At 42.6% G+C, this 19,702-nt stretch overlaps 2 protein-coding genes across 3 annotated transcripts in view; one reads left to right on the top strand and one right to left on the bottom strand.

Moving 5' to 3' along the window:
• Window positions 1–275: 275 nt before the first annotated feature.
• On the bottom strand, window positions 276–7,016 carry tkfc (triokinase/FMN cyclase). 2 transcript variants are annotated; one of them, XM_072376606.1, is made up of 18 exons: window positions 6,935–7,016; window positions 6,352–6,541; window positions 6,152–6,256; window positions 5,879–6,066; window positions 5,624–5,702; window positions 5,443–5,532; window positions 4,755–4,789; window positions 4,585–4,669; window positions 4,414–4,503; window positions 4,225–4,341; window positions 3,709–3,828; window positions 3,349–3,486; window positions 3,150–3,256; window positions 2,975–3,081; window positions 2,010–2,043; window positions 1,821–1,913; window positions 1,515–1,697; window positions 276–1,482 (listed from the first exon to the last, which is right to left on the bottom strand). In XM_072376606.1, exons 1-17 carry the CDS (start codon window positions 6,938–6,940, stop codon window positions 1,539–1,541), a joined length of 1,743 nt encoding a protein of 580 aa, XP_072232707.1. In that variant the 5' UTR covers window positions 6,941–7,016; the 3' UTR covers window positions 276–1,482; window positions 1,515–1,538. The 2 variants fall into 2 exon arrangements, with proteins under 2 accessions (XP_072232707.1, XP_072232706.1); XM_072376605.1 differs by having other exon boundaries at window positions 276–1,697.
• A 795-nt stretch (window positions 7,017–7,811) lies between these two features.
• Window positions 7,812–19,702, top strand: part of exoc6b (exocyst complex component 6B) — a 93,213-nt gene continuing 81,322 nt past the window's right edge. Inside the window, exons 1-5 of the mRNA XM_072376603.1 lie at window positions 7,812–7,990; window positions 17,895–18,060; window positions 18,153–18,200; window positions 18,665–18,755; window positions 18,886–18,931. Of these exons, the coding sequence (XP_072232704.1) occupies window positions 7,902–7,990; window positions 17,895–18,060; window positions 18,153–18,200; window positions 18,665–18,755; window positions 18,886–18,931 (440 nt within the window). The 5' untranslated portion in view covers window positions 7,812–7,901. The remainder of the gene's footprint in view (window positions 7,991–17,894; window positions 18,061–18,152; window positions 18,201–18,664; window positions 18,756–18,885; window positions 18,932–19,702) is intronic.

Genomic DNA, 19,702 nt, shown 5'->3' on the forward strand with positions numbered 1-19,702 from the left:
TCATAGTGATGTCATTAGTTTATTGTCAGCTTTACCGTGACACACAGTCTGCAGTTGCAAAGTTTATTTGGTGGCGCGATGTCAGCCTCATCAGGTTTCATTTATAATATGTATCCTTTCAGGCGAGAGTCACAGCCAGTTGGCAATTAAACACAGAGTTCTGCTGAAAAGGTTGACTTTTAGTTCAAATAACCCAAAATTACAATAGATCAAAGTCAAAAAGATGTTGTATTAACAGTTTAACTATTGATTTTCTGTCAGTTCTTTGAAAATCAGACTTTTCCTCAACGCCAGTTGAGCACTTTCAATGTGGTTGTACAGTCAGGCATCGGTATAGATTCAAAACTTGTGTCTGATGTACTAAATGTTATTTTAGTCCGACTTGGTTGTCTCGAATATGACCATGAAAAAAGGAAATACACGTTTTACTGACAACTTCATCCAAAAAACAGAACATTAACAGCCTGAGAACAGGAATACACAGTATGTGTTCAGCCTGAGGTGAAAGTAGAACCACCTTTGTGAAATTGAAAACTCCGACTCTTTAAGGTGAGCATACCTCACTAAGCTGTTAAAGTTGCTTCACTGTACACACATTTTCAAGCCATTAACTCAGTTCAAGTTTCTCAAGCCTAACTTTCAGGATTTTATGGAACTCACCAACACAAGACCTTTGAATTTTTCATCAAGTAAAACAATAGACAAAGTATTTTCTCGACCGAATCGATTTTGGGTCCCGACTTCCCACTTTAGATACACTGAATCACTTTGCATTATGGGAAATGTGGAAGCTCTGAGAGCTTTTTCTTGGAAAATATCTTAAGTCTGAAATATTTGTGCGTGTTTTGCTCCCAAATTCAACTCTCGAATGTCCTCTGGGTGGTCGGCTCGATCTAATGAAAAAGAAAACGTGCTTGAAAGATGTCAAAATCTCCAGTTGATCAGAAAAGTGTCATTAGCAGTATACCCAGTATACACACAGAATGCAGTCACGATCAAAACCTCTTAATATAAATGTATGTGCAGTTACGGTAATTTGATTTGTTCTACGTCGTTAGAAATTTGGAATGTTAAAGTCATGATGGATGTGCTTCCAAGGTTTAGATGGACTCTTCAAACTTTTGCTTTGGGCTGAGAGTAAACCTGCAGATATCTGAAATGCACAAGGAAGAATGTTATATTTCATAACGCCATTTTCTGTGTAAGTTACTGTTTTTAGTAGCATAAGACCGTATAAGTCTTATACTACTCAAAACTGATCTGGATTTTTTTTCTGCCATGTTCTTAAAACAGGAGGATTGTAATAACAGCTCTAGAGCGTGCTTACAGTGCATATAAACATAGAAGATAATGCTTCACTCTGATGTCACAAATCAAAATCTCTGTCAACGCTTTCACCGACGAAGAAGAGCTCCGGTAACTTTTCTGTGATCTGAAACAGCGTTCTGATGGGGGTGAAAAGCACAGCAAAACCGCACCCATGTATGTTTTGAGAGGCCTTAATCTAGTGACAGCTAATGTCTCGGGTCATTACTACTTCATTTCTGCCCCTCCAGTGTCTCCACGACAGCTTTCAAGATGGCAGCTACAGCCACGGCGCCAGGGTCGGGAAGAGTGACCCGATCAGCAGCAATGTAGCTTGCTCGCCCAGCTCTGGCTTGGAGGAGACGGGTCGCCTCCGCCCCTGAAGCTGCTTTCTGAGAAGTCAGAAGAAAATTACAGGTGAAAGGTCACATGGTGATCAAGGTGCAGGATACCTGTGTTGGTTTTGTTCTCTACCTGTTGGCACCCTTGCTACATGAAATAGTATGTTACTGTACCTGCACCGCAGCCTGCAGTACACTCATCTGTGCAGCAGGTGGTACTGTAGTCAGTTTCATGAGCTCATCCACAGCAGGACACAAAGCATCCAACTACAAGGTGAAAGACATACAGGCAAGGTGGGGCCTGAGGTAATGACTGGAAAGTAAAGCCCATAGAAGCATTGAAAGATATTAAATGACTCTCACCATTGTTCTGTCTCCAGGGTCTGCACCTCCGTATCTGGAAGACAGTTAGCGTTTAAGTCTCTTTAGACCTGGAATATGTTTTCTGAAAACATACAGAGCATCCTCCAAATTAAAAGGCCTAAAAGCTGTGAAAATGTTGTTTTCATGTTGCTTTCATCATCGGATGTAATTCCAATGAATGAAGAATGTCTAAAACGTTAGACTATTAAGACAAAAACCACTCTTAAAACAGATAAAAGAAGTATCAAAGAGGGTTAAATCAGCTCATTTTGCAACAAATAGTTTCCATTTATTAGAGAAGTAAAGCTAAAGTGACTCTTTGAAAAGACACAACCCCCCCCCCTAAAAAAAAACAAGTCAATCAGACATATCTTAACTGACTGGTTTGAAGGAAATAAACAAGGTTTTGTATAGACTGTGCTGCTAGTGCTTGTAATTCAGTAGAAGAAGAAGTTGTCCTAAGATGCTGTTGTTCCCAACAACAAGCAAAGAGGAGGAATAAACAACAACACCTGCTGTGGACATCCCTGGAGGAAAAATGTCTGGGAATATCTGGAATATTATATATATTAATATTTCCATCCACCTGTTCTTATTCACATCTTCTAAATGTGAATCACAAATGGAAATGCAAACATGAGCGCAGCTTGATTGAGCTAACTGAAACTTTTTATTTGATCGGTTTACCTTAAATGACATTTTCATGTGATCGCAAGCTTCAGACCCTCAACTCCACGGGCCTCATGTTGAGATTTATTTCAACTTTCAATGTCAACTGCCCAACAAACAAACTTTGCATCTAATGTTTTAAACCAATGACTATTCCTAAAAACGTACATTTGAACATATGTAATTCCATAACTTGGAAAACTACATAAATCATCAAGTGAAGCTTCTTTAAGAACCTCCGAAGAGGCTACGAAACGCCAGCAGAAAGAAATAACTCATCTCATCTTGCCCTGTACCTTCTCATGGCTTGTGTCCCAGCATGCATTGCATTGGCCCAAGCCGCGGCATCGCTCCGCCCCTCAGTCACATGACCAGCCGCCGCAGTGAGGAACAGGCTGTACAGCTGTGAAAGACAGCAGGTGAGTGAGCGTGCCGTGTGAGCTGTCAAACTGTGATAATGTAAAAACCCACCGCTCCAGAGGACCCGCCCATCTTCTCCTGCACCAATCCAGCAAGGACCGAAAGCAGTTGCCCTGGGCAACCAGGGACCACATGACCCTGGAGCCACTCCTGAATGGCTGCACGGAAAAAGAAAAAAAAGTAATAGTCTGTTCAAAAGATTCTTAATCTCGCCCGTTAAACTGCGTCACGGCTGATGTTCCTCACCTACCTTTGGCAGCCTGTGTGTGAGTGTTACCGCAGTCTCCGTCCCCAGAAGCGCGGTCCAGAGAGTTGAGTTCCTCCTGCTTTTCCAGTAGGGTGGCACAAACCTTTACCAATGCTTTCTGCATCAAAGGACTCAAGGGTCCTGACGGAGACGAGATGAGAAAACAGTAACTGACGCTGCTATAAGGGTTGCCTTATATACTGTATCTGTATTTATTTATGTTTGCACATTTCATTAAGTCCATGCGCCCATGTCCTGCTTTCCTGGCAGAACTGAAGAGCATCTCCAGACGTTTGCACAGTACCGTTCACTGTAACACAAAACATGTGCACGGGTACAGCGGCTGTTTCCAAGGAGACTGACCTTCTGAGTGTGTGCTGTCCTGCGGCCGTGTGCTCATGACTGGAGGGTCTGCGATGCAACTGCGTCCGCTCACACGCACGCTGCTGAGGTTCGGCCAGGCGGGGGCGCTGGTCTTAGCGTCTGGATGATCCATGGAAAAAGTTTGAGTTCCTCTTTTTTTTTTTATAGATGCAGGAGTAGTGACTGTAACATGTAAATCTAGAAATTCAACTTGTAAATATACTTGAAAGTCAGGAAATTTCAAGTGTTTCAAGTTTCCTTTAGGTAATGGTTTGCTAAGACACATTCCAGTTGAAATGTTAAACTTTCCTTTAACATTTATCTTTCAATCAAGATACCTCTACATTGAGGCGCTTGTTGGACAAGCCAGCTATCTTTCTGCTATGCTAAACTATGCACCTAAAGACATGAGATTAGCATCACAGATCCTATCTAAATATGTGGCTTAAAATGTTGAACTGGTCTTTTAAGGTTCAGGTTGGGTAGAAAAAGACGCCCGTGTGCTTGAACACTTACCAAACAGTCTCACTGTTTCTTGGTCTGCTCTCATCAGAGTCAGCGAGACTCCTGCCATCTCCAGTGATGTCATGAAGGTGCCGGACATCACCCTGGCAACCACCACGCCGCGGCTTTCTGTAACCGCAGAATCCATCCATCACTTTCCAGATAGTCCCGCGCCGCGCCCACCAATTTCTAACCACTCACCCAGGCAGACGATGGACGCTCTTGTAACCACCGCCATCTCCAGGTATGACAGCGCTCCGAGGTCGTTCACACACAACACAACACTGTCGCCTGTAGGAAACAACACGGACAGAGTTCTAACAAACAGCACATACTGAAAAGTTGAGGCGGAAGGAAATATTCTAAACGGACCTGATTTCAGGGGCAGATGTGATTGACTGGCTGGGTTGGTCATGTGATCTATCATGATCTTCACTACCTCATCAGCGGATGCCACCTGAGAGACAAACGCAAAATAAATACATAAAAAAAACAGTTATATAACAACACATTAAGGCTTTCATTGGTTTAATCAGACTTACCTTCGATCTCTTGATTCCTGGTTCCCCGTGGATTCCTGATGGATGGAAAACATGAATCAATACACAGAACCAACTGGAGCTCCCGCTGCTGCCCAATATCTCTCCTACTGATCCTCTGCGAGGCGGTTTGTCAAGAGAAACTCCATTTCCATCATTTAATTAGTCATTGATCCTCTTTCTACAGTTTTAAAGTGTGTTTATGAGAAAAATCTAATTGTTTTCTATATCTATCTATTAAAAAGGCTCAGTTCACTGAAATTCAAAAAACCCAACTTGAGACTTTGAAACATTCATCTCTGTAAAGGACATCTTCTTGTCAATGTCACAGATGTCGACAGGCTAAAGTACTGTCATTTTGTGTTTTTTGGGCACTTCCAAGTCATTTGTTGGACATCAGAGAAATCGGCCACTAGAAGGAGCTGTTCTGCACAGTAATGACCCTTCACTTGATTTCATATCCACTGAGCTCAGTGTCAAAGACGGACGTAAAAGCAAAGACGGACGCATCGAAATCTAAACCCGATTGAAATATAAAAACCAAACATGTAAAATCCTGCAGATTTTTTGTATTCGTTGAAGAACAGGTTTGTTTCAGGTAATCAACAAAATGTAAAACAATGGCATTCACCACCTGGTCTCACTCTTCACCAATCTTCCTGCACTTTTCCGCCCATCCCTCGCCCCTCACCTAGTCCCAGCTCCATGTCTCCCGGGGGCAGGTCAAATGAAGGCAGGCAGCCTGGAACGCTGCAGGGAGACAGACTGACCCCCAGCGTACCTACCATACAGAAAACGCACCGTTATGAGACGTATTCCAGCTTCTCTGGCAGGTATTGAGCGGGGGAGTGACTGGAGAGAGAGGGACTCACCAAGCCCCTTCAACACCTCCGTCACCTTGGAAACGATCTGGACCAATGAGCAGCCTTCTTCTGCCAGAGCACCTGCCAGCTGTGCCCAGAAAATGAAAAAGGGAGATTTTAATTGATGGAGTGGACATTATTATCAATGATCAGTAGCGGACAGAGTTTGCTCAGGTGCCGGACAGCTGACTGAACAAACTGATGAGGGGTTTAGGTTAGGAGGTATTTCCGAGATAAAGACCAAACACAGCTTTTGCCACGTACCTTGTGTATGAATATTGTGCCACACAAGCCTCTTCTTCCAGCCTTACTGGGTTGGTCAAAGGCACAATCCTCTGCGACTATCACCATGTCAACAGCGATACCCTGGTTACGGGCTTGCTCCGCAGCCAGTCCAAAGTTAAGCCGGTCACCAGTGTAGTTCTTAACAATGAGAAGGACCCCAGAGGCCCCTGAGGATGGATGAGTGCTGTCATTCTTTGTCAGTTAACTTGAATTAAAATGAGCAAAAACCCGTCAAACTCAAGAATGTGTTACCTGCATTGTGCAAGGAGAGAATGGCAGCCAGAATGCTGGTGGGAGGCGGCGATGCAAACACTCCTCCTGCCACAGCTGCGGACAACATACCAGCGCCGATGTAACCTGAAGGCACAAAAAAGGGGTTTAAACCGAGAGCAACAAGGGCAGAGACAGTCAAGAGATACTCTGAGGGCAACTTTACTGTACAAGAGACGTACCCCCGTGTGCCGGCTCGTGTCCTGACCCCCCTCCGGACAGCAGGGCCACTTTGCCCCTCAGGTTGTCCAAGTCTGAGCGGAGCACAACTCTGTGGCCCTTCAGTAGCGACAGGCCCCCAGAGGCCCTGACGAGGCCGCACAGAGCCTCGTCCACACAGCCATCCACAGAGTTGATCAACTTCTTCTGAGCCTGAGACGTATCAATGGAAACACAGCAGGTTTACTTTACTGTCTTGCAAAAACATTCAGATGACGCCCATAAACTGATGATGAGACGGAGTATTTACGCGAGAAACGACCCCTGCGAATACGCAACTATGTGAAAGTTTACACAAGCTGTACGGTAAACTTTTATTTGCATAGACAACATGGAGTAAAATGGAGGATTTGCAACAGTTATTTTATCAGTGATCGGACTCTGATCCCCCTGAGTGACAAGTGTGCAAAGCTGTGCTAGCTCTGACAGGCCAGCAAAACCCTCCTGCCAACCTTCATAGCTGCGCAAATTAACAGCGGAACATACTAAAAGCCTTTGCATGCCTTCAGTGACGACTATTAAGGTGTTTTCACTGAATCATTTTACCTGCATTTGGACTTTTCCTTCTCCCGTCTGACACCAGGTTAATTTAGCAGCACCAAGTCAGCTAAGTTTACAGAAGCATGCTCCGGAAATGGATATTAATTTACTGTAACATGAAAATAAAAGCACAATATATATATTTTTAATTCTAAATGAATGGATATGTTACTGATACTGATATTTAGCAGGGTCACAGTGTACTGTGGTCAAGTGTCATATTAAATAAGCCTAAGGTCGCGAAACGAAATGCAGTTTGTGTGATATAAACATGGTGAAGTTGGCAAATCACTACAGTATTATTTTGAAAAAAGGAAATACAGTATTTTCTTATTTCATAGTTTGATAAAAATGGGCAGTCAACTTTGTGGACACAGGTTTTATGTAGTTTTCTTGTGTGCGTGTTTTTTAACACAAAAACATAAAATAATAAACAAAAGTGATTTATTTAAAATGCATATATTTATATTATGTTTAACGTGAGCATCAACTAAGAAAGACTATACATTTTTGTTGGATTATCTGTACAAGCACAACATAAACTTCATGCTGGTTTGTGCATAACTTTCCCATCTATTTAGTGAAGCACTGTTTATTTTATATAGCAAATTACTGATAATTAGGAGCTAAACAACATACAAACGTGGAAGTAAAAGAGAGAGTTTATTTTGTCAGCTGAGTAAATAGTTGGATCAATTCAAGGGATTCAGCAACATATTAATGAACTAATTACGTTTGAGAGTCTCTAATGACTGTTTTATTATGAACATAAATACTATACTGTTCTTCCGTGACAATAGCATCTTGACCCTCTTCTGAAGTAACGAATCCCCGCCTCCGCGGACTGTTCATTAAAAGACATCGAACCAACCCTCTGGTCCTTACTGGTGTGACGCACAGAGCCCTGTCAGTCCGCTCAGCTCAGCTTTGCTCTGCTCAGCACAGCGCGGAACCGTCCGGAGCAACATGCAGGATGGCGACTGTGGAGACAGCCGCCGAACACGAACGTATTCTGCGGGAAATCGAGAGCACAGACACCAACTGTATTGGCCCGACGCTTCGGTGAGTCAGTCGCCTGCGGCTGTTCCTGTCAGCTCTATTAAAGCAGCCTAGCGCTCGGAGTGTGGCTAGCTGCGACTAGCTCCGGGAGATTGCTCAAAACTTTAACGTACATGCACCCTTTATCGGACAGCTAACCGCTAACTTTAGCAAACATCAAAGCTAGCTAATTTACACCACGAACACTGGTGTTAAAACTCTAACAGAGACTACTGGCTGACTGAACTGGAGTAATATTATTTGGCTTGACTACTGTCCTTTAAGATTGTATCTATAAACTTTATCAACTTGTCCACGGGTATCTCAGCAACTTAGGCTAATATTAGCGTTCTTGGCTAAATAATTGCCATTATGCTCTCACTTGGTTGTTAAAGGAAGTCAGGAGCCCTGCTTATCATGTTACTTTTGGGTTTGTCACTTACTTGTGTCAGCTTTTTTTGGGGAAGTTTTTTTTTTTTACATTGCTTGTAAGTCGGTTTGTAACAGCTACGATACAGTGTATCAGGGAGTGTCAAGTGCAGCAGCCTTGACAAACCCTGCCTCTGTGTTTGTACTCAATGAATGAGGAGAGTCGCAGCTTGTAACTAATCTTCGGTTAATTTGTCTGACGGGTAACGTGACAATAAACGCTACTCGGAGAGAAAATACAACCTTTGTCATGCTTTGCATCTGTGCACGTGAAGTCTTAGTCAGTAATTTAGTGGAAACTAGTTGAACAATCATGTTGACGTTTGACAGGCTTGAACGTCTCATTAACTGAGTGAACGAGGCTTCTGATCCAGCATCACTTTATCTGCATTTGGACCTTAAATGGGTTTGTTTCTATTGAGCTTTCACGTGTGGATCTCTCTTGCTCTCAAATTACAGAGGACTCATTGGCTTGTAATGATTTTTGTGCAGTTCTTTCTCACAATACCTGTATGTTATCTGCAAGATTACTAACGAACAAGAGCTGTGTTCAGGTGGCGCGTTCAGAAATTTGCATTCAGTGCCTCTGAAGGTGCTCTTGGCCAGCTGTCTTTGCACTGATTGTCCAAAGAGGAAGCGGGTAGTGAATGAAGAGGGGAAATGCAGCTGAGGAACTGGGCTACTGAAGGCTCATCAAATGTGCTGGGTGTTTACAGATGGGCTTTTCGTCTTATCCATTTGTGCTGCTCACTTTCTGGGCATCATAAGTAGGTATGTTTTGATTAATCGGGCCAGAAGTTTGCTGTATGGAGATAATTTGGCTTATAAACGGAATATCTAAGTAGACGCAAGATACCGAGATCCACTTGAGCAAACGACGAGGATACAGGCTGAAGAATCTCTGATAATTGTTCATATAAATTCATCAATTTGTCTATTTAGTTTGACAGCATGGCCTGCACTGCTCTCGAAATAAATGGCATCAGCACTGGTCGATGAGGAGTCCATATAGGTTGACAACAACACGTACGATCCATTTAGACTTGCTATTTAGGCCATTTATCTGCTCTGATGGGAGGTTACATCGAGCAGAAAGCAGAGTGTGCATGTCCACAGGCCCTCTAAAGATCCTGGCACTAACACAGGTTGACAACTTTGTGCGACACCTCTGGCTGCCACATTCTTTGAGTCTTTGCATGCTGTTCAGAGCCATGTTGAGCCAGTCAGCCAGACAGGCAGACAGCAGGATTATTATTTCTCTTTCAGCAAGCACCGTTGTGTGATGTTTCATCTTTTCCAGTGTCTCTCTTCTGTCCTCCTCGCTCGGTTTTCCACCTCGCACAGTGCGCAATAACCTGCTTTGAATATTATGGGGCAAGTTTATATTTGGAGCTGTCTGCTACATCATTGGCTTAATTTAGTCTGGATGGGTGCCTGAAAGAGTTTTTTGGACAAATAAGAGCGTGCAAAGGTCAGCTTTACAGTTAAATTAGTCATTTTCCATTTGTTAAACAGACAAAGTGTGAAACCATACATCGCACAGGTCAAAAATAGAAAACAGTAACACGGTTGGCTTGAATATGAGTAGGTGCTTACTTAGCTTTTAGTATGCCCACTGAAACTAAACCGTTGCACTCTTAAGTCTTCAGACCAGAGGCTGTTTAGATGGATCAGACCGTTAGAAGTAGTCTGTTTTGTGATCCAGCAGAGGATACTCCAGTGTCAGCTTGACCTAATGCGTGCCACGGTGACCTCTGTGAAAGAAGTTAATGTTGCTCCCGAGTAAAGCAAAAAGCAGCAGATCTACTCTACAGTAACAACAAATCTGTGGAGCCCACCTTCTTGTATATCATGCAAGTGAGGCAGCTGCGTATCGGTGAGTCGATGCTGGGTGATCGGCGTCATCTGACTGCCCGTTGTTTGGCACAGTCAGCTACAGCAGGTCCTTTGTCAGAGGCTTGTGAAAACTCAGTGACCGGCAAGACGGCAAGGTTTATAGCAAAGAAAAGTCCTGTCAGTGTTGATTTCGGGAACTTCTGATGGAACTGAAGCTATGACATAAAAGTTGGAGTCACAGTATAATCTCTTCACACATAATGGAGGAGTAGGAAGATGCTAAAGGATAAGACACTTGATCTAGCTGCAGATAGATGGGCATCACTGGCCTGGCACGCTTATTTTAAAGTCTCATTTAACTGCAGTTCATATTCTTGGAAACGTTTGTGTCCTGTGTAGTGAGAAACTGAGAGGAAGCCATACGGCTGTTACTGTTGCAATAAGCACCAACGGAACGCTGAATGAATTTAGCGTTTCCTGTGATGTGTAGCTCAGGTTCAGAGCATTGTGGTGGACTTAGCCTCCACAGGATACTTTCTGTATTTCTGTACTTGTATTTCTCTGTCTGTGTGTTGTCTTTGCGTTTCTTGACATGCGTTCATCTGACTCACTTTCGACTTCTACCGCGTATAAACGGGAACCTAAATTAATGCCAAGTTTGAAGATGAGCACATTTTTGTTGTGCAAAACATTTTTTCCAGCTCTCTCATTGGCCGGAATTAAAATGAATAGGTTGGACGGATGCTCTGCTACGCTGTGATTGGTTGTTTGCTGTTGATAACGGGCATTTTGGGGTTACACTGGGCTTGAGCGACGCTGACAAGTCGCATAGAAATACTTAAATCTGTTCTCACATGCGGCCCCTTTCTTTACTTTTATTAAACAGCTGGAGCATCATAGAGCAGCACACCGTTTCCACACTGAGTTGAGAGTGCTGTCATTTATTATTTACTTCCTCTGATGTTCCGTTGTGATCACGTGCGGCCTTTATGAACTGTTCTACGAGCAAACATTAAAGATGTGCAAAAATTGGAGCATCACTGAATAATCACTTAAATGCAAGTATTGGATATCTGTTAAAGCAAGTGGAACAAATTCAACTCCAGCATCTGTTTGTTAAACGTCGACCGTTCCTCTGGTCAGTTCCACATTTACAGAACACAATGTGCACGGTTTTCAAAGGAACTACTTTCTACTGAGGAAGCGGCTTCTGTTTGTACTGTCTGCTGTAGACATGTCGTCTGACCCCAGCCTCGGTGGATAAGCTCTCCCCCTCCTCAGAAAACCCATTTCAACTGCTGTTGTGGACAGGCGTGCTGCATTAGTAGATAATGGATGCTTAGAATGTTTGTCATCAATTAATATGGCAAGCAGTTTGCTTTTCCTGCTTTGGAAGTCCTTTTTTGAAGGTCTACAAAACATTTTCACTGCAGACCAACTTTGTTATTTTTATAAAATAATGAATAATATATTAAAGGACTTTGCACTATATAAAGAAAAAAACATATTTTAAGATTTTGAAAAATATTTTGAAACTTTTTTTTAAAAAGCCAAAATAACAATAGGCCCATTTGAATTATTTTGCTTTCGAAGTAAAGAAAGGTGATCGTAGATTAATGATGAAAATATATTGGTTGTAGCCCTGTTTTACTTCCCTTCGCCCTTCCAAACCCTTTAACATAAAGTGACTGAACCACAGAGACGTCCTCGCAACCGTCTGATCAAACCTGGAGAATCAGCCTTTTCTCAGAACTTCTTAATGAAAATAATTATTTCCCAGGTCTAAGACTCTTTTAACTATCCAAATAAAAGCAGGAGTTGGCTGTGTGTCTGTTTCCCTTCAGCAGTGGTGAGCAGGTCGAGGCTGGCTGCTAAATTCCTCCCTGATAGCAGAAGCACTCGGGATGAATGTGACAGGCGCAGTCAGCCAACTTCCTCAGATTGCAACATTCGCTTATGCACTGTTTGTTCCTGGGGATGACTATGCTTTCCTCTGCTTAGAACTGTTAGATATTCTATATTCGTATATCACGGCGCGCTAACCTTGGCACTAATCAGTTAGCGAGGTGCAAGGTGACAAATGAGCTGCAAGAAAATAATGTATACAGATTGTGTAAAAAGTATCTATAAAAAGCTCAAGCTTTGGGTCTTAATTAGACTGTGTGCTGCGGGATGGGGGGGGGGTTGTTACCACTGGTTCTTGATGACAGTTTGGTGTATCAGGGCCTTAAAATTTAAGCAGTGTTCAAACACTTTAGAAAAGTCAAACTTCTCTTAATATTCCCCATCATCTTTTTAAAGTGTTTAAAGACTCAAGGAGATAAATTTGACATTTCCCTCATCACCGTCTGGCGTGTTGCTGTCACATTTACAGGAAGTCGCACGATCAAGGATCGTTCCATCTTACTAAAATTCTGCAGCATGTGTTGCTGTAAATGCGTGTCTGCGAATGAAGGCCATGAATCACCTTCGTTCGTGTGCATGTGTCCATAAAAAGTATTTTAAGCAGGATAAACGATCTACAAAGCACCAGGTCCAACATTATTCAGTCGCAGAAGGTTTCTCTTTTGTTCCTTCTGTTTTCATTCCTCTCTCTATGTGTCTGTGCTTCTTAAATAGTCAATAAGGGAGTTATTTTTCCACTCATCAGCTATCAGGGGAAGTATTCTCACATTACAGCACAGAAGTACAGACGAGCAGTTCCCAGGACAGAAATTTGAAAGACCAACTGTTTAGAAAGGCTGATCTGGATGAATCCTCCACTGACGGAGCAGTTTTACAGAAGCGTCCCAAATTCAGCCTCACATTAAACGAGTGTAAGAAGCTTAGTGTGCGTCTCTGGTCATCTGATCACAAGCTGACAGTTGTATCTATGCTGCTGCACACATCCAGAAGTGACTCAGCCTGGGATAAAAATGCACAAGCTATTCTTTTTAAGATTCTACAATCGTACCAAACTCAAAGCTTCACTGCAAATCCACATTTTCAAGCCTGGGTTCCAGTTGTCTTAATGAATCGCAGCAATCCTTCTGTCTCTCTTTTCTGATAAAGGAAAACTCAGACTTCTTCTTCAATCTGTTGGCACAGTAAGCTGCACAACACCCTTTCACTATTTTAGACCCCTGTTGTCTCTTTGCCACCCAGTTGGGTGTAACCGAGCCTAACCCGACTACAGTCATGTCTGATGACTTCACACTCACAGAAAGACTGAGCTTCAGAAAAGAGAACCATATGTATACATAGCCTTTGTAAATCTGGTGCAAAGCTAAGCTATCAGATTCCATTTTTCTTGTACGACTCACCTTTTCATGTTTTTAGATAAAAAAAAATACAAAAACAAACATTTTTACAATTTCTTTACTGGAAATTTCAGCTGCATGCTCACTTATCTCTCAGATATGATTCCTCCATCTCAGAAGGTAAAGAGTTGGCTCCGTGTTCTAACAAAGGAGGCAGTGAAGCCTTAAAAGATGGGAACGGTGAAGGAACGGTACTCCTATTAGTTTCATCCAGCTGTTTTTACACAAGCGAGAACTTGTTGATAGTAAAGTTTAGTTTAAAGTGATTCCATGCTTTATGACGCATCTTCAGTTTCTCTCAGAAATAATGTGGCAAACCACACATTAATGTCAAAATATCTGTCCAGAAAGTCAGCACGTGGTCAGCCGCGGGCGGCAGTTGATTTGAATTAGAGCTCGTGTTAACACCCGTTTCGCACATGAACTTTGTGTTCCTCATTAAACACATCATTAAAAAGATGTTGACAGATGTTGGTTTGAACCTGGTGTCGGTTTGTTTTCAGCCTGTTGCGGGCCGTTATGTGTCTGTGGTTAATGTTATCCCTGGGTGTGTTGTATGTTACACTGACCAGTGTTATTTTATCAGTTGACTTCAGTCATGCTTCTGAATGTAAGGACAGAGGCCTGCTTACTAAGTGTGTGTGGGCGTGTGTGTGTGTGTGTGTGTACAGAGCTCCACCCTGTGTTAAACAATGTGCAGCTGGTTAGTTTCGTCAGATTTAGCCATTACTTTATGTATGTGCTCATTTTGTGGTTTTCTATTATAAAGAGCGTGGAAAAAATCCTCATTCCTGATTGGCTGTCAGAGTTACTTGAAACTTTCAGAGCAGTTCAGAAACGGTGCTGTTAAGTTTAACCGCAGAGTGTACTGCTAAACAGCATGTAACCATAGCAACAAACCCAAACCTCATTTCATTTTATTTATTCTTTTTTCCCCCCATTATTTTAAGTCACTTTGTGCATGTATTCACTAACTATGAGCTGGTTGCAGTGACAGAAAAGTTGAATTTGGGTATTAACGCTTTGCTGAGCTAACAATGGCCCTGGCTGAAATATCTCGACAGCCATAGGATGGATCGTAATCATGTTTTGCATATTGCTACAAGCCCCAACATTTTGACCGCTGACATGTGAGCTCAAAAACATTCTCTCAGCTGATGACTCGTATTAGGCAGAAAGTGAACAGTCTGTCCTTGAAGCTGATGTGTTTTGAAATAAAAACAAGATGCAAGTGAAAGGATTTGAGCGATTTGACGAGGGCCAAGCTGTGATGGCTTGACAGCTGGGTCAGTGCTTCTCCAAAACTGTTGCTCTTCTGGGATGTTTCTGGCCTGCAGCGGTCGGAACCTGCCGGAACTGCTCTGGGAAAGCAAAGCTGATGAACTGAAGACGGGGTCATGGGTGGCCAAGGCTGTTTTGCTACTCAGTATTGGGCAGATACGGTATAAACTGCATGACCGTTTCATTCAGTCAAGTTGAAATATGATTATATTATTGCAGTTGAAATGATTGTGTTTCCTAATCAAGGCATCCTCATGTGAAATTTTATTGTTAAGTTATTGTAATATATGAGCTAATTATTTTTTTTTAGCTTGGCAACAACTTAGCTAATGCTGTCTCATGGACAGAAACTCTTCTTTCACAATAATATGCTGAGGATTACACCACCTGTTGTTAACTGCAATCCATCCTCTTTTATAGTTACCACTCTGTCTGCAGTCTCTCACCTCACCTTTCCCATGATGATTGAGAGATGAAATAGTTTAAACTACCCTGTCCTTCCTCTGTTTTATTACTGCTTTGCATCCTCAACATCCCCCCTTCGACTCCTCTGGATTTGGGGTTATATTCTGGGAACTGTGTCAGCTGCTTCCCCATGCAACAACTTTCCTGTTGGCATGGTTACATAGAAAATGTTGGAAAGAGTAGACCTCTGCTATCTGACTCTGCATCTTATCATCATTAACTTACACTGTCCTGTCACAGGTATCAATGCTTTTTCTTTGAAAAATCTACCATATGTTAAGGGGCTGTTTGACACTGTACACTGAACTGACGGCCAGCTGCACCGTGCAGATGTGTGTTGTTATGATGGTCAGACACGGTTGCTTTAACTCTCACTCAGACACTCATGCACACACACTCGAATTCTCCCTCCCTCCTGGTGTTTCATAAGATGCACGATGACTTAAAGGACAAAAAGCATGTATATTTATTTGTAAGTCTCACTGTTGCGCGCACTGCTGAGTCATAAGGGTGTACTTGGGAAAACACACACACAGACATTCATGCACACTCAGTGGTTGAGATCTCTTCAGATCCTATTTAGTCAGCTGTTGAGCAGTCAGCAAAAAGATCCTTGAGTGGATAACACTTACACACACACACACACACACTTGGGCACTTGTTTACAATGATGTCATAACTGAGCTGTTTTCTGAACCTATTAATGCCAGCAGTAGTCCCCTCTTCCTGATATTTTCTGACTACATGTTTTCCTTCTCTTCCCTCTCTCCTGCCATCAACTCCTCCTCCTGTTCAACACTTTCAGCAAACCTACTGCCCACCCAATTAAGATTTCAGTTGGCATGATGGAAACAAGGTCACATATGTTTTCAGCAGGGTGTTTTCTGATCTTGCAGTACATTTTCCACACGTAGCGACTGTAGCATTGTTCAACTTTTATGGTTGAGAGTTGGGGCAGAGTTGTTTGATTCGGTCCAGAAAAAGTTCCTCATAAGATGATATTTAATGGAATCGCAGACGTTTCTGCTAATGTTAACAAAGTGCCGCTTTTGGATGAAAAACAGAGGGCTCTAAAAAACATTTGAGCTATCAATTACCTTCGCTTCTTCCCCGAACGTACACCCTTCTACTTTTTAAAATGTCACCCTTTTTCTCCCTCTCTTTGCATCTTTGCAGTGGAGCTAGTTTGTGTTTTCAGGAAGTCTTGGACATCGCAGGGTTTAGTTCATGGAGTTTTTTTTCTAATTAAATGAACAAATCCTCCGTGATGTCACCCACTGGGTTGTGGACTGCTGTTATTAAGCCTCCAGTTTGGTGTTTGGCCAGTGCTATTTTGGTCCCTCTGGAACCAGCAAGAGGGTGAAAGTGATGAGCCAATCTTTGGATTGGATAAAAGTGTGTTTCTTTGAGAACTATTGTTTTCAAAAGATCCACGTCTTCAGAACAGGGTAGGAATATATTGGATGGCCAGATGTTTTGGGGCCAGCACCTGGCGGCTTGTTGTTGTATTGCTCCTGAAGTCATTTCTGTATTCGCTTCACATCTGACGGCAGATAGCTTCATCCATCATTTATACTGTTTCCGGTCTATTGCAGTGGTTCCCAGGGGGGAAAACAAACAAACAATCTCTTTTTCTAAAGATGGTGTTCAACACATTTGAGGATTTCTTACATGATAGAGAATTCGCTTTGAGAGTGTTCTATGCTGTAACGCGTCATGTCATATTTATTTTTGGTGTTTTTGTCATTTTATGTTACCATGAATTTCTCCAGAGTCGGCCTGCTGTGTGTGTGTGTGTGTGGGTGGCCTCCTGTGTTTGTTTGTGGCTAAAGACGGCCCTCGGTGGCGTCAGACCTGCTCCCTATTGTACATGTTGGGCATTTCCTGGTCAGAGGGAGGAAGGGTGGGGGAGTCCTAGCTGCACACAGGTGTGTGTCTGTGTGTGTGTTTCAGAAAGGGAAAGAACACAGGAAGAACTGTGATCCCTATTACAGCTAAGGATTTTCCACACGCTCCAGTCACATTTGATTTTTATTTATTTATCTTTATGTGGTCACTTTTATAAACAGTTTGAAAGGTTACACAGAAACGTATAGTTTTAGTTTGATAGTTTTCTGTGTAATTATTTCCCGTCTTTTCTCTACTCATAGCGCATATAATGCAAATTAAAAAAGTAAGCATAGAAAAAAGAAAACAACCTAAACTTGTTTGTAGCAAATAGCAAAAAAGCCGCACAACATGGAGAAATGTAATCGTATGAATGACACAAGATGCTACAAGTATATCAAGACAAATGAAACCGATTATAAAATAAATAATTTGATTTAGGATCTATCTGACAGCCTTTTTATCCAATTATCAACTGTTTGATCTGCTAAACAATTTTAAGCATTTTTTTTTATTGTTCATGTGACATTCATGTGTAAGTTCATGGAAATATGGGGCTATGAGGGTGAAAAGCACTCCAATACCACCCTCTAGTGGACATTCATTGTAGTTGCAGCAAACTGCACTTTTAAGGGGTAAGGGACCGTTGTGAGTTTATTGAGGAACTTGTATGATGTACATGACACATTGTGGCCTTTCCTACTTGAAGTCCTCTCTTTCTTTTTGTCCAGGTCGGTGTACGATGGTCAGGAGCATGGCCTGTTCATGGAAAAGCTTGATGCACGCATCAGAAACCATGACCGGGAGATCGAGAAGATGTGTAACCATCACTTCCAGGGCTTTGTTGACTCCATCACGGAGCTGCTCAAAGTACGAGGGGAGGCGCAGAAACTGAAGGTAACGAGCGGTGGGGAGGATGGTGTGTAAAAGGATGGGTTCATTAAAAGCTGACCACAAAGGACTGTTTTTTTTTTCACCTTTTTCCTCAGAGTCAGGTGACTGAAACCAACAGGTGTCTTCAGGATGATGGCAAAGAGGTATGCTTACAGGCTCACTATTTAGCCTTTTTCACATCTCAGTTGTGCTTTAAAGGCGAAAAAAAAGAAATCCTGATTAACTCGCTCCTGTTCCTTCTTGTAATTCTCACAAGCCATAGAGAGATGGCTCGGCCTCGCATCTCTGTATCCTCACACACATCAAGCCGCAGCTACGGAATCAGCTGAGTGGCGACAGCACCGTTTGTCCGCAATGTCGGCTTAATTTGTGTAAGCATACATGAGACGGGCCCTTCTTGTTTCTGTTACTTCCTCTCTTGCCCGCTCAGAAGCTTTTCAGTGGCAACCAACACGGATCCCCCCCCCAGTCCTGATTTTGTACTTTCACACATGACGCAGTGCTCAATGAAGTTGTGTAAGAGGCTGTTAACTCGGTCGAATCAAGTCTTAACACATGCTTCGTGAAATTTGAATTATTGTTCTCTCTCTCCGTCTCGTCTTCACAGCTCATCAGCTCCATGGAGGAGCTCAGTCAGTGCCGTGTGCAGCAGAGAAATATTGCTTCCACCATAGACAAACTGTCTCACTGCCTTCCAGGTACCACAAAATACCATTTCTCTGATACGGATCAGCTGCTCTGTTCTTTAAACACCATCAGCCGTTGCTGCGACATAGTTTCAGCCCTGTTCTTGAACAATTCTTGTTCTTTTTTTTTTGTATTCTTCAGTTCTGGAGATGTACAGCAGACTTCAGGAGCAAATGAGGGCCAAAAGGTATGTCAATCAGCAGCTCTTTGCTGGTTTAGAGCAAAGAAAAAACAAAAAAGGGGAAACAAACGTGTGGGATGGCTGCTCACCTGCATGCTCACCTGCTGATGTTCTCTCTCAAACGTAGGCTTTCACAGGCGCCCGCTGTTGTTGGCAACATCTTATGAATGCACATGGATGATATTAAAACACCGATTTGTAGGGAAAAGTAGACAAACCGTGTGATCTGTGTAGAAGTTAAACTCTCTCCCTGGACTGTGACTCACGACAGGAATTCAGAGTATGCAAGAGGGGAGTTCAAACAATATAAAACCAGCCTTGGAAACACATTTTTAGTAATGGATGGATTGGCAGAAAGCGGAACGTTGGAAGAGTAATGTGTGTATGTGCAGTGGTCAAACCACTGCTGCTCAACACCTCATATACCAACGCTTTTTGAAGCATGAAACAAAAACACAAATGGTTCTCATTTTCCATCAGTATATAACAAGAGGGGCCTCTGATCCAGTTGAATTTACTGCCGTTTAAGTGTTGTTGAAATGAGTGCGTAACATGAAAAACGAAGTCTGTTTTTCCAATATTTCTGGGCTTGCTTACTCAAACGTTTTAGTTTTTTTTTTTTTTTACCTTCCAGCCACGAGATGGCGCCACAGTGCTGTAAATAGGAATACAAATGACTGCTCTGTATCTGTTTCCCTCCCTGCCCTCACCCTGACCTGTAGGCCAGAGTCTGGTTGGTCATAAATTAGCCGTTTGTTTGTGTTTTTCTTCTTCTCC

Source organism: Leuresthes tenuis, unplaced genomic scaffold, assembly GCF_036924035.1.
Source record: "Leuresthes tenuis unplaced genomic scaffold, fLeuTen1.0.hap1 SCAF_22, whole genome shotgun sequence".
In the NCBI taxonomy this organism is placed as follows: Eukaryota; Metazoa; Chordata; class Actinopteri; order Atheriniformes; family Atherinopsidae; genus Leuresthes; species Leuresthes tenuis.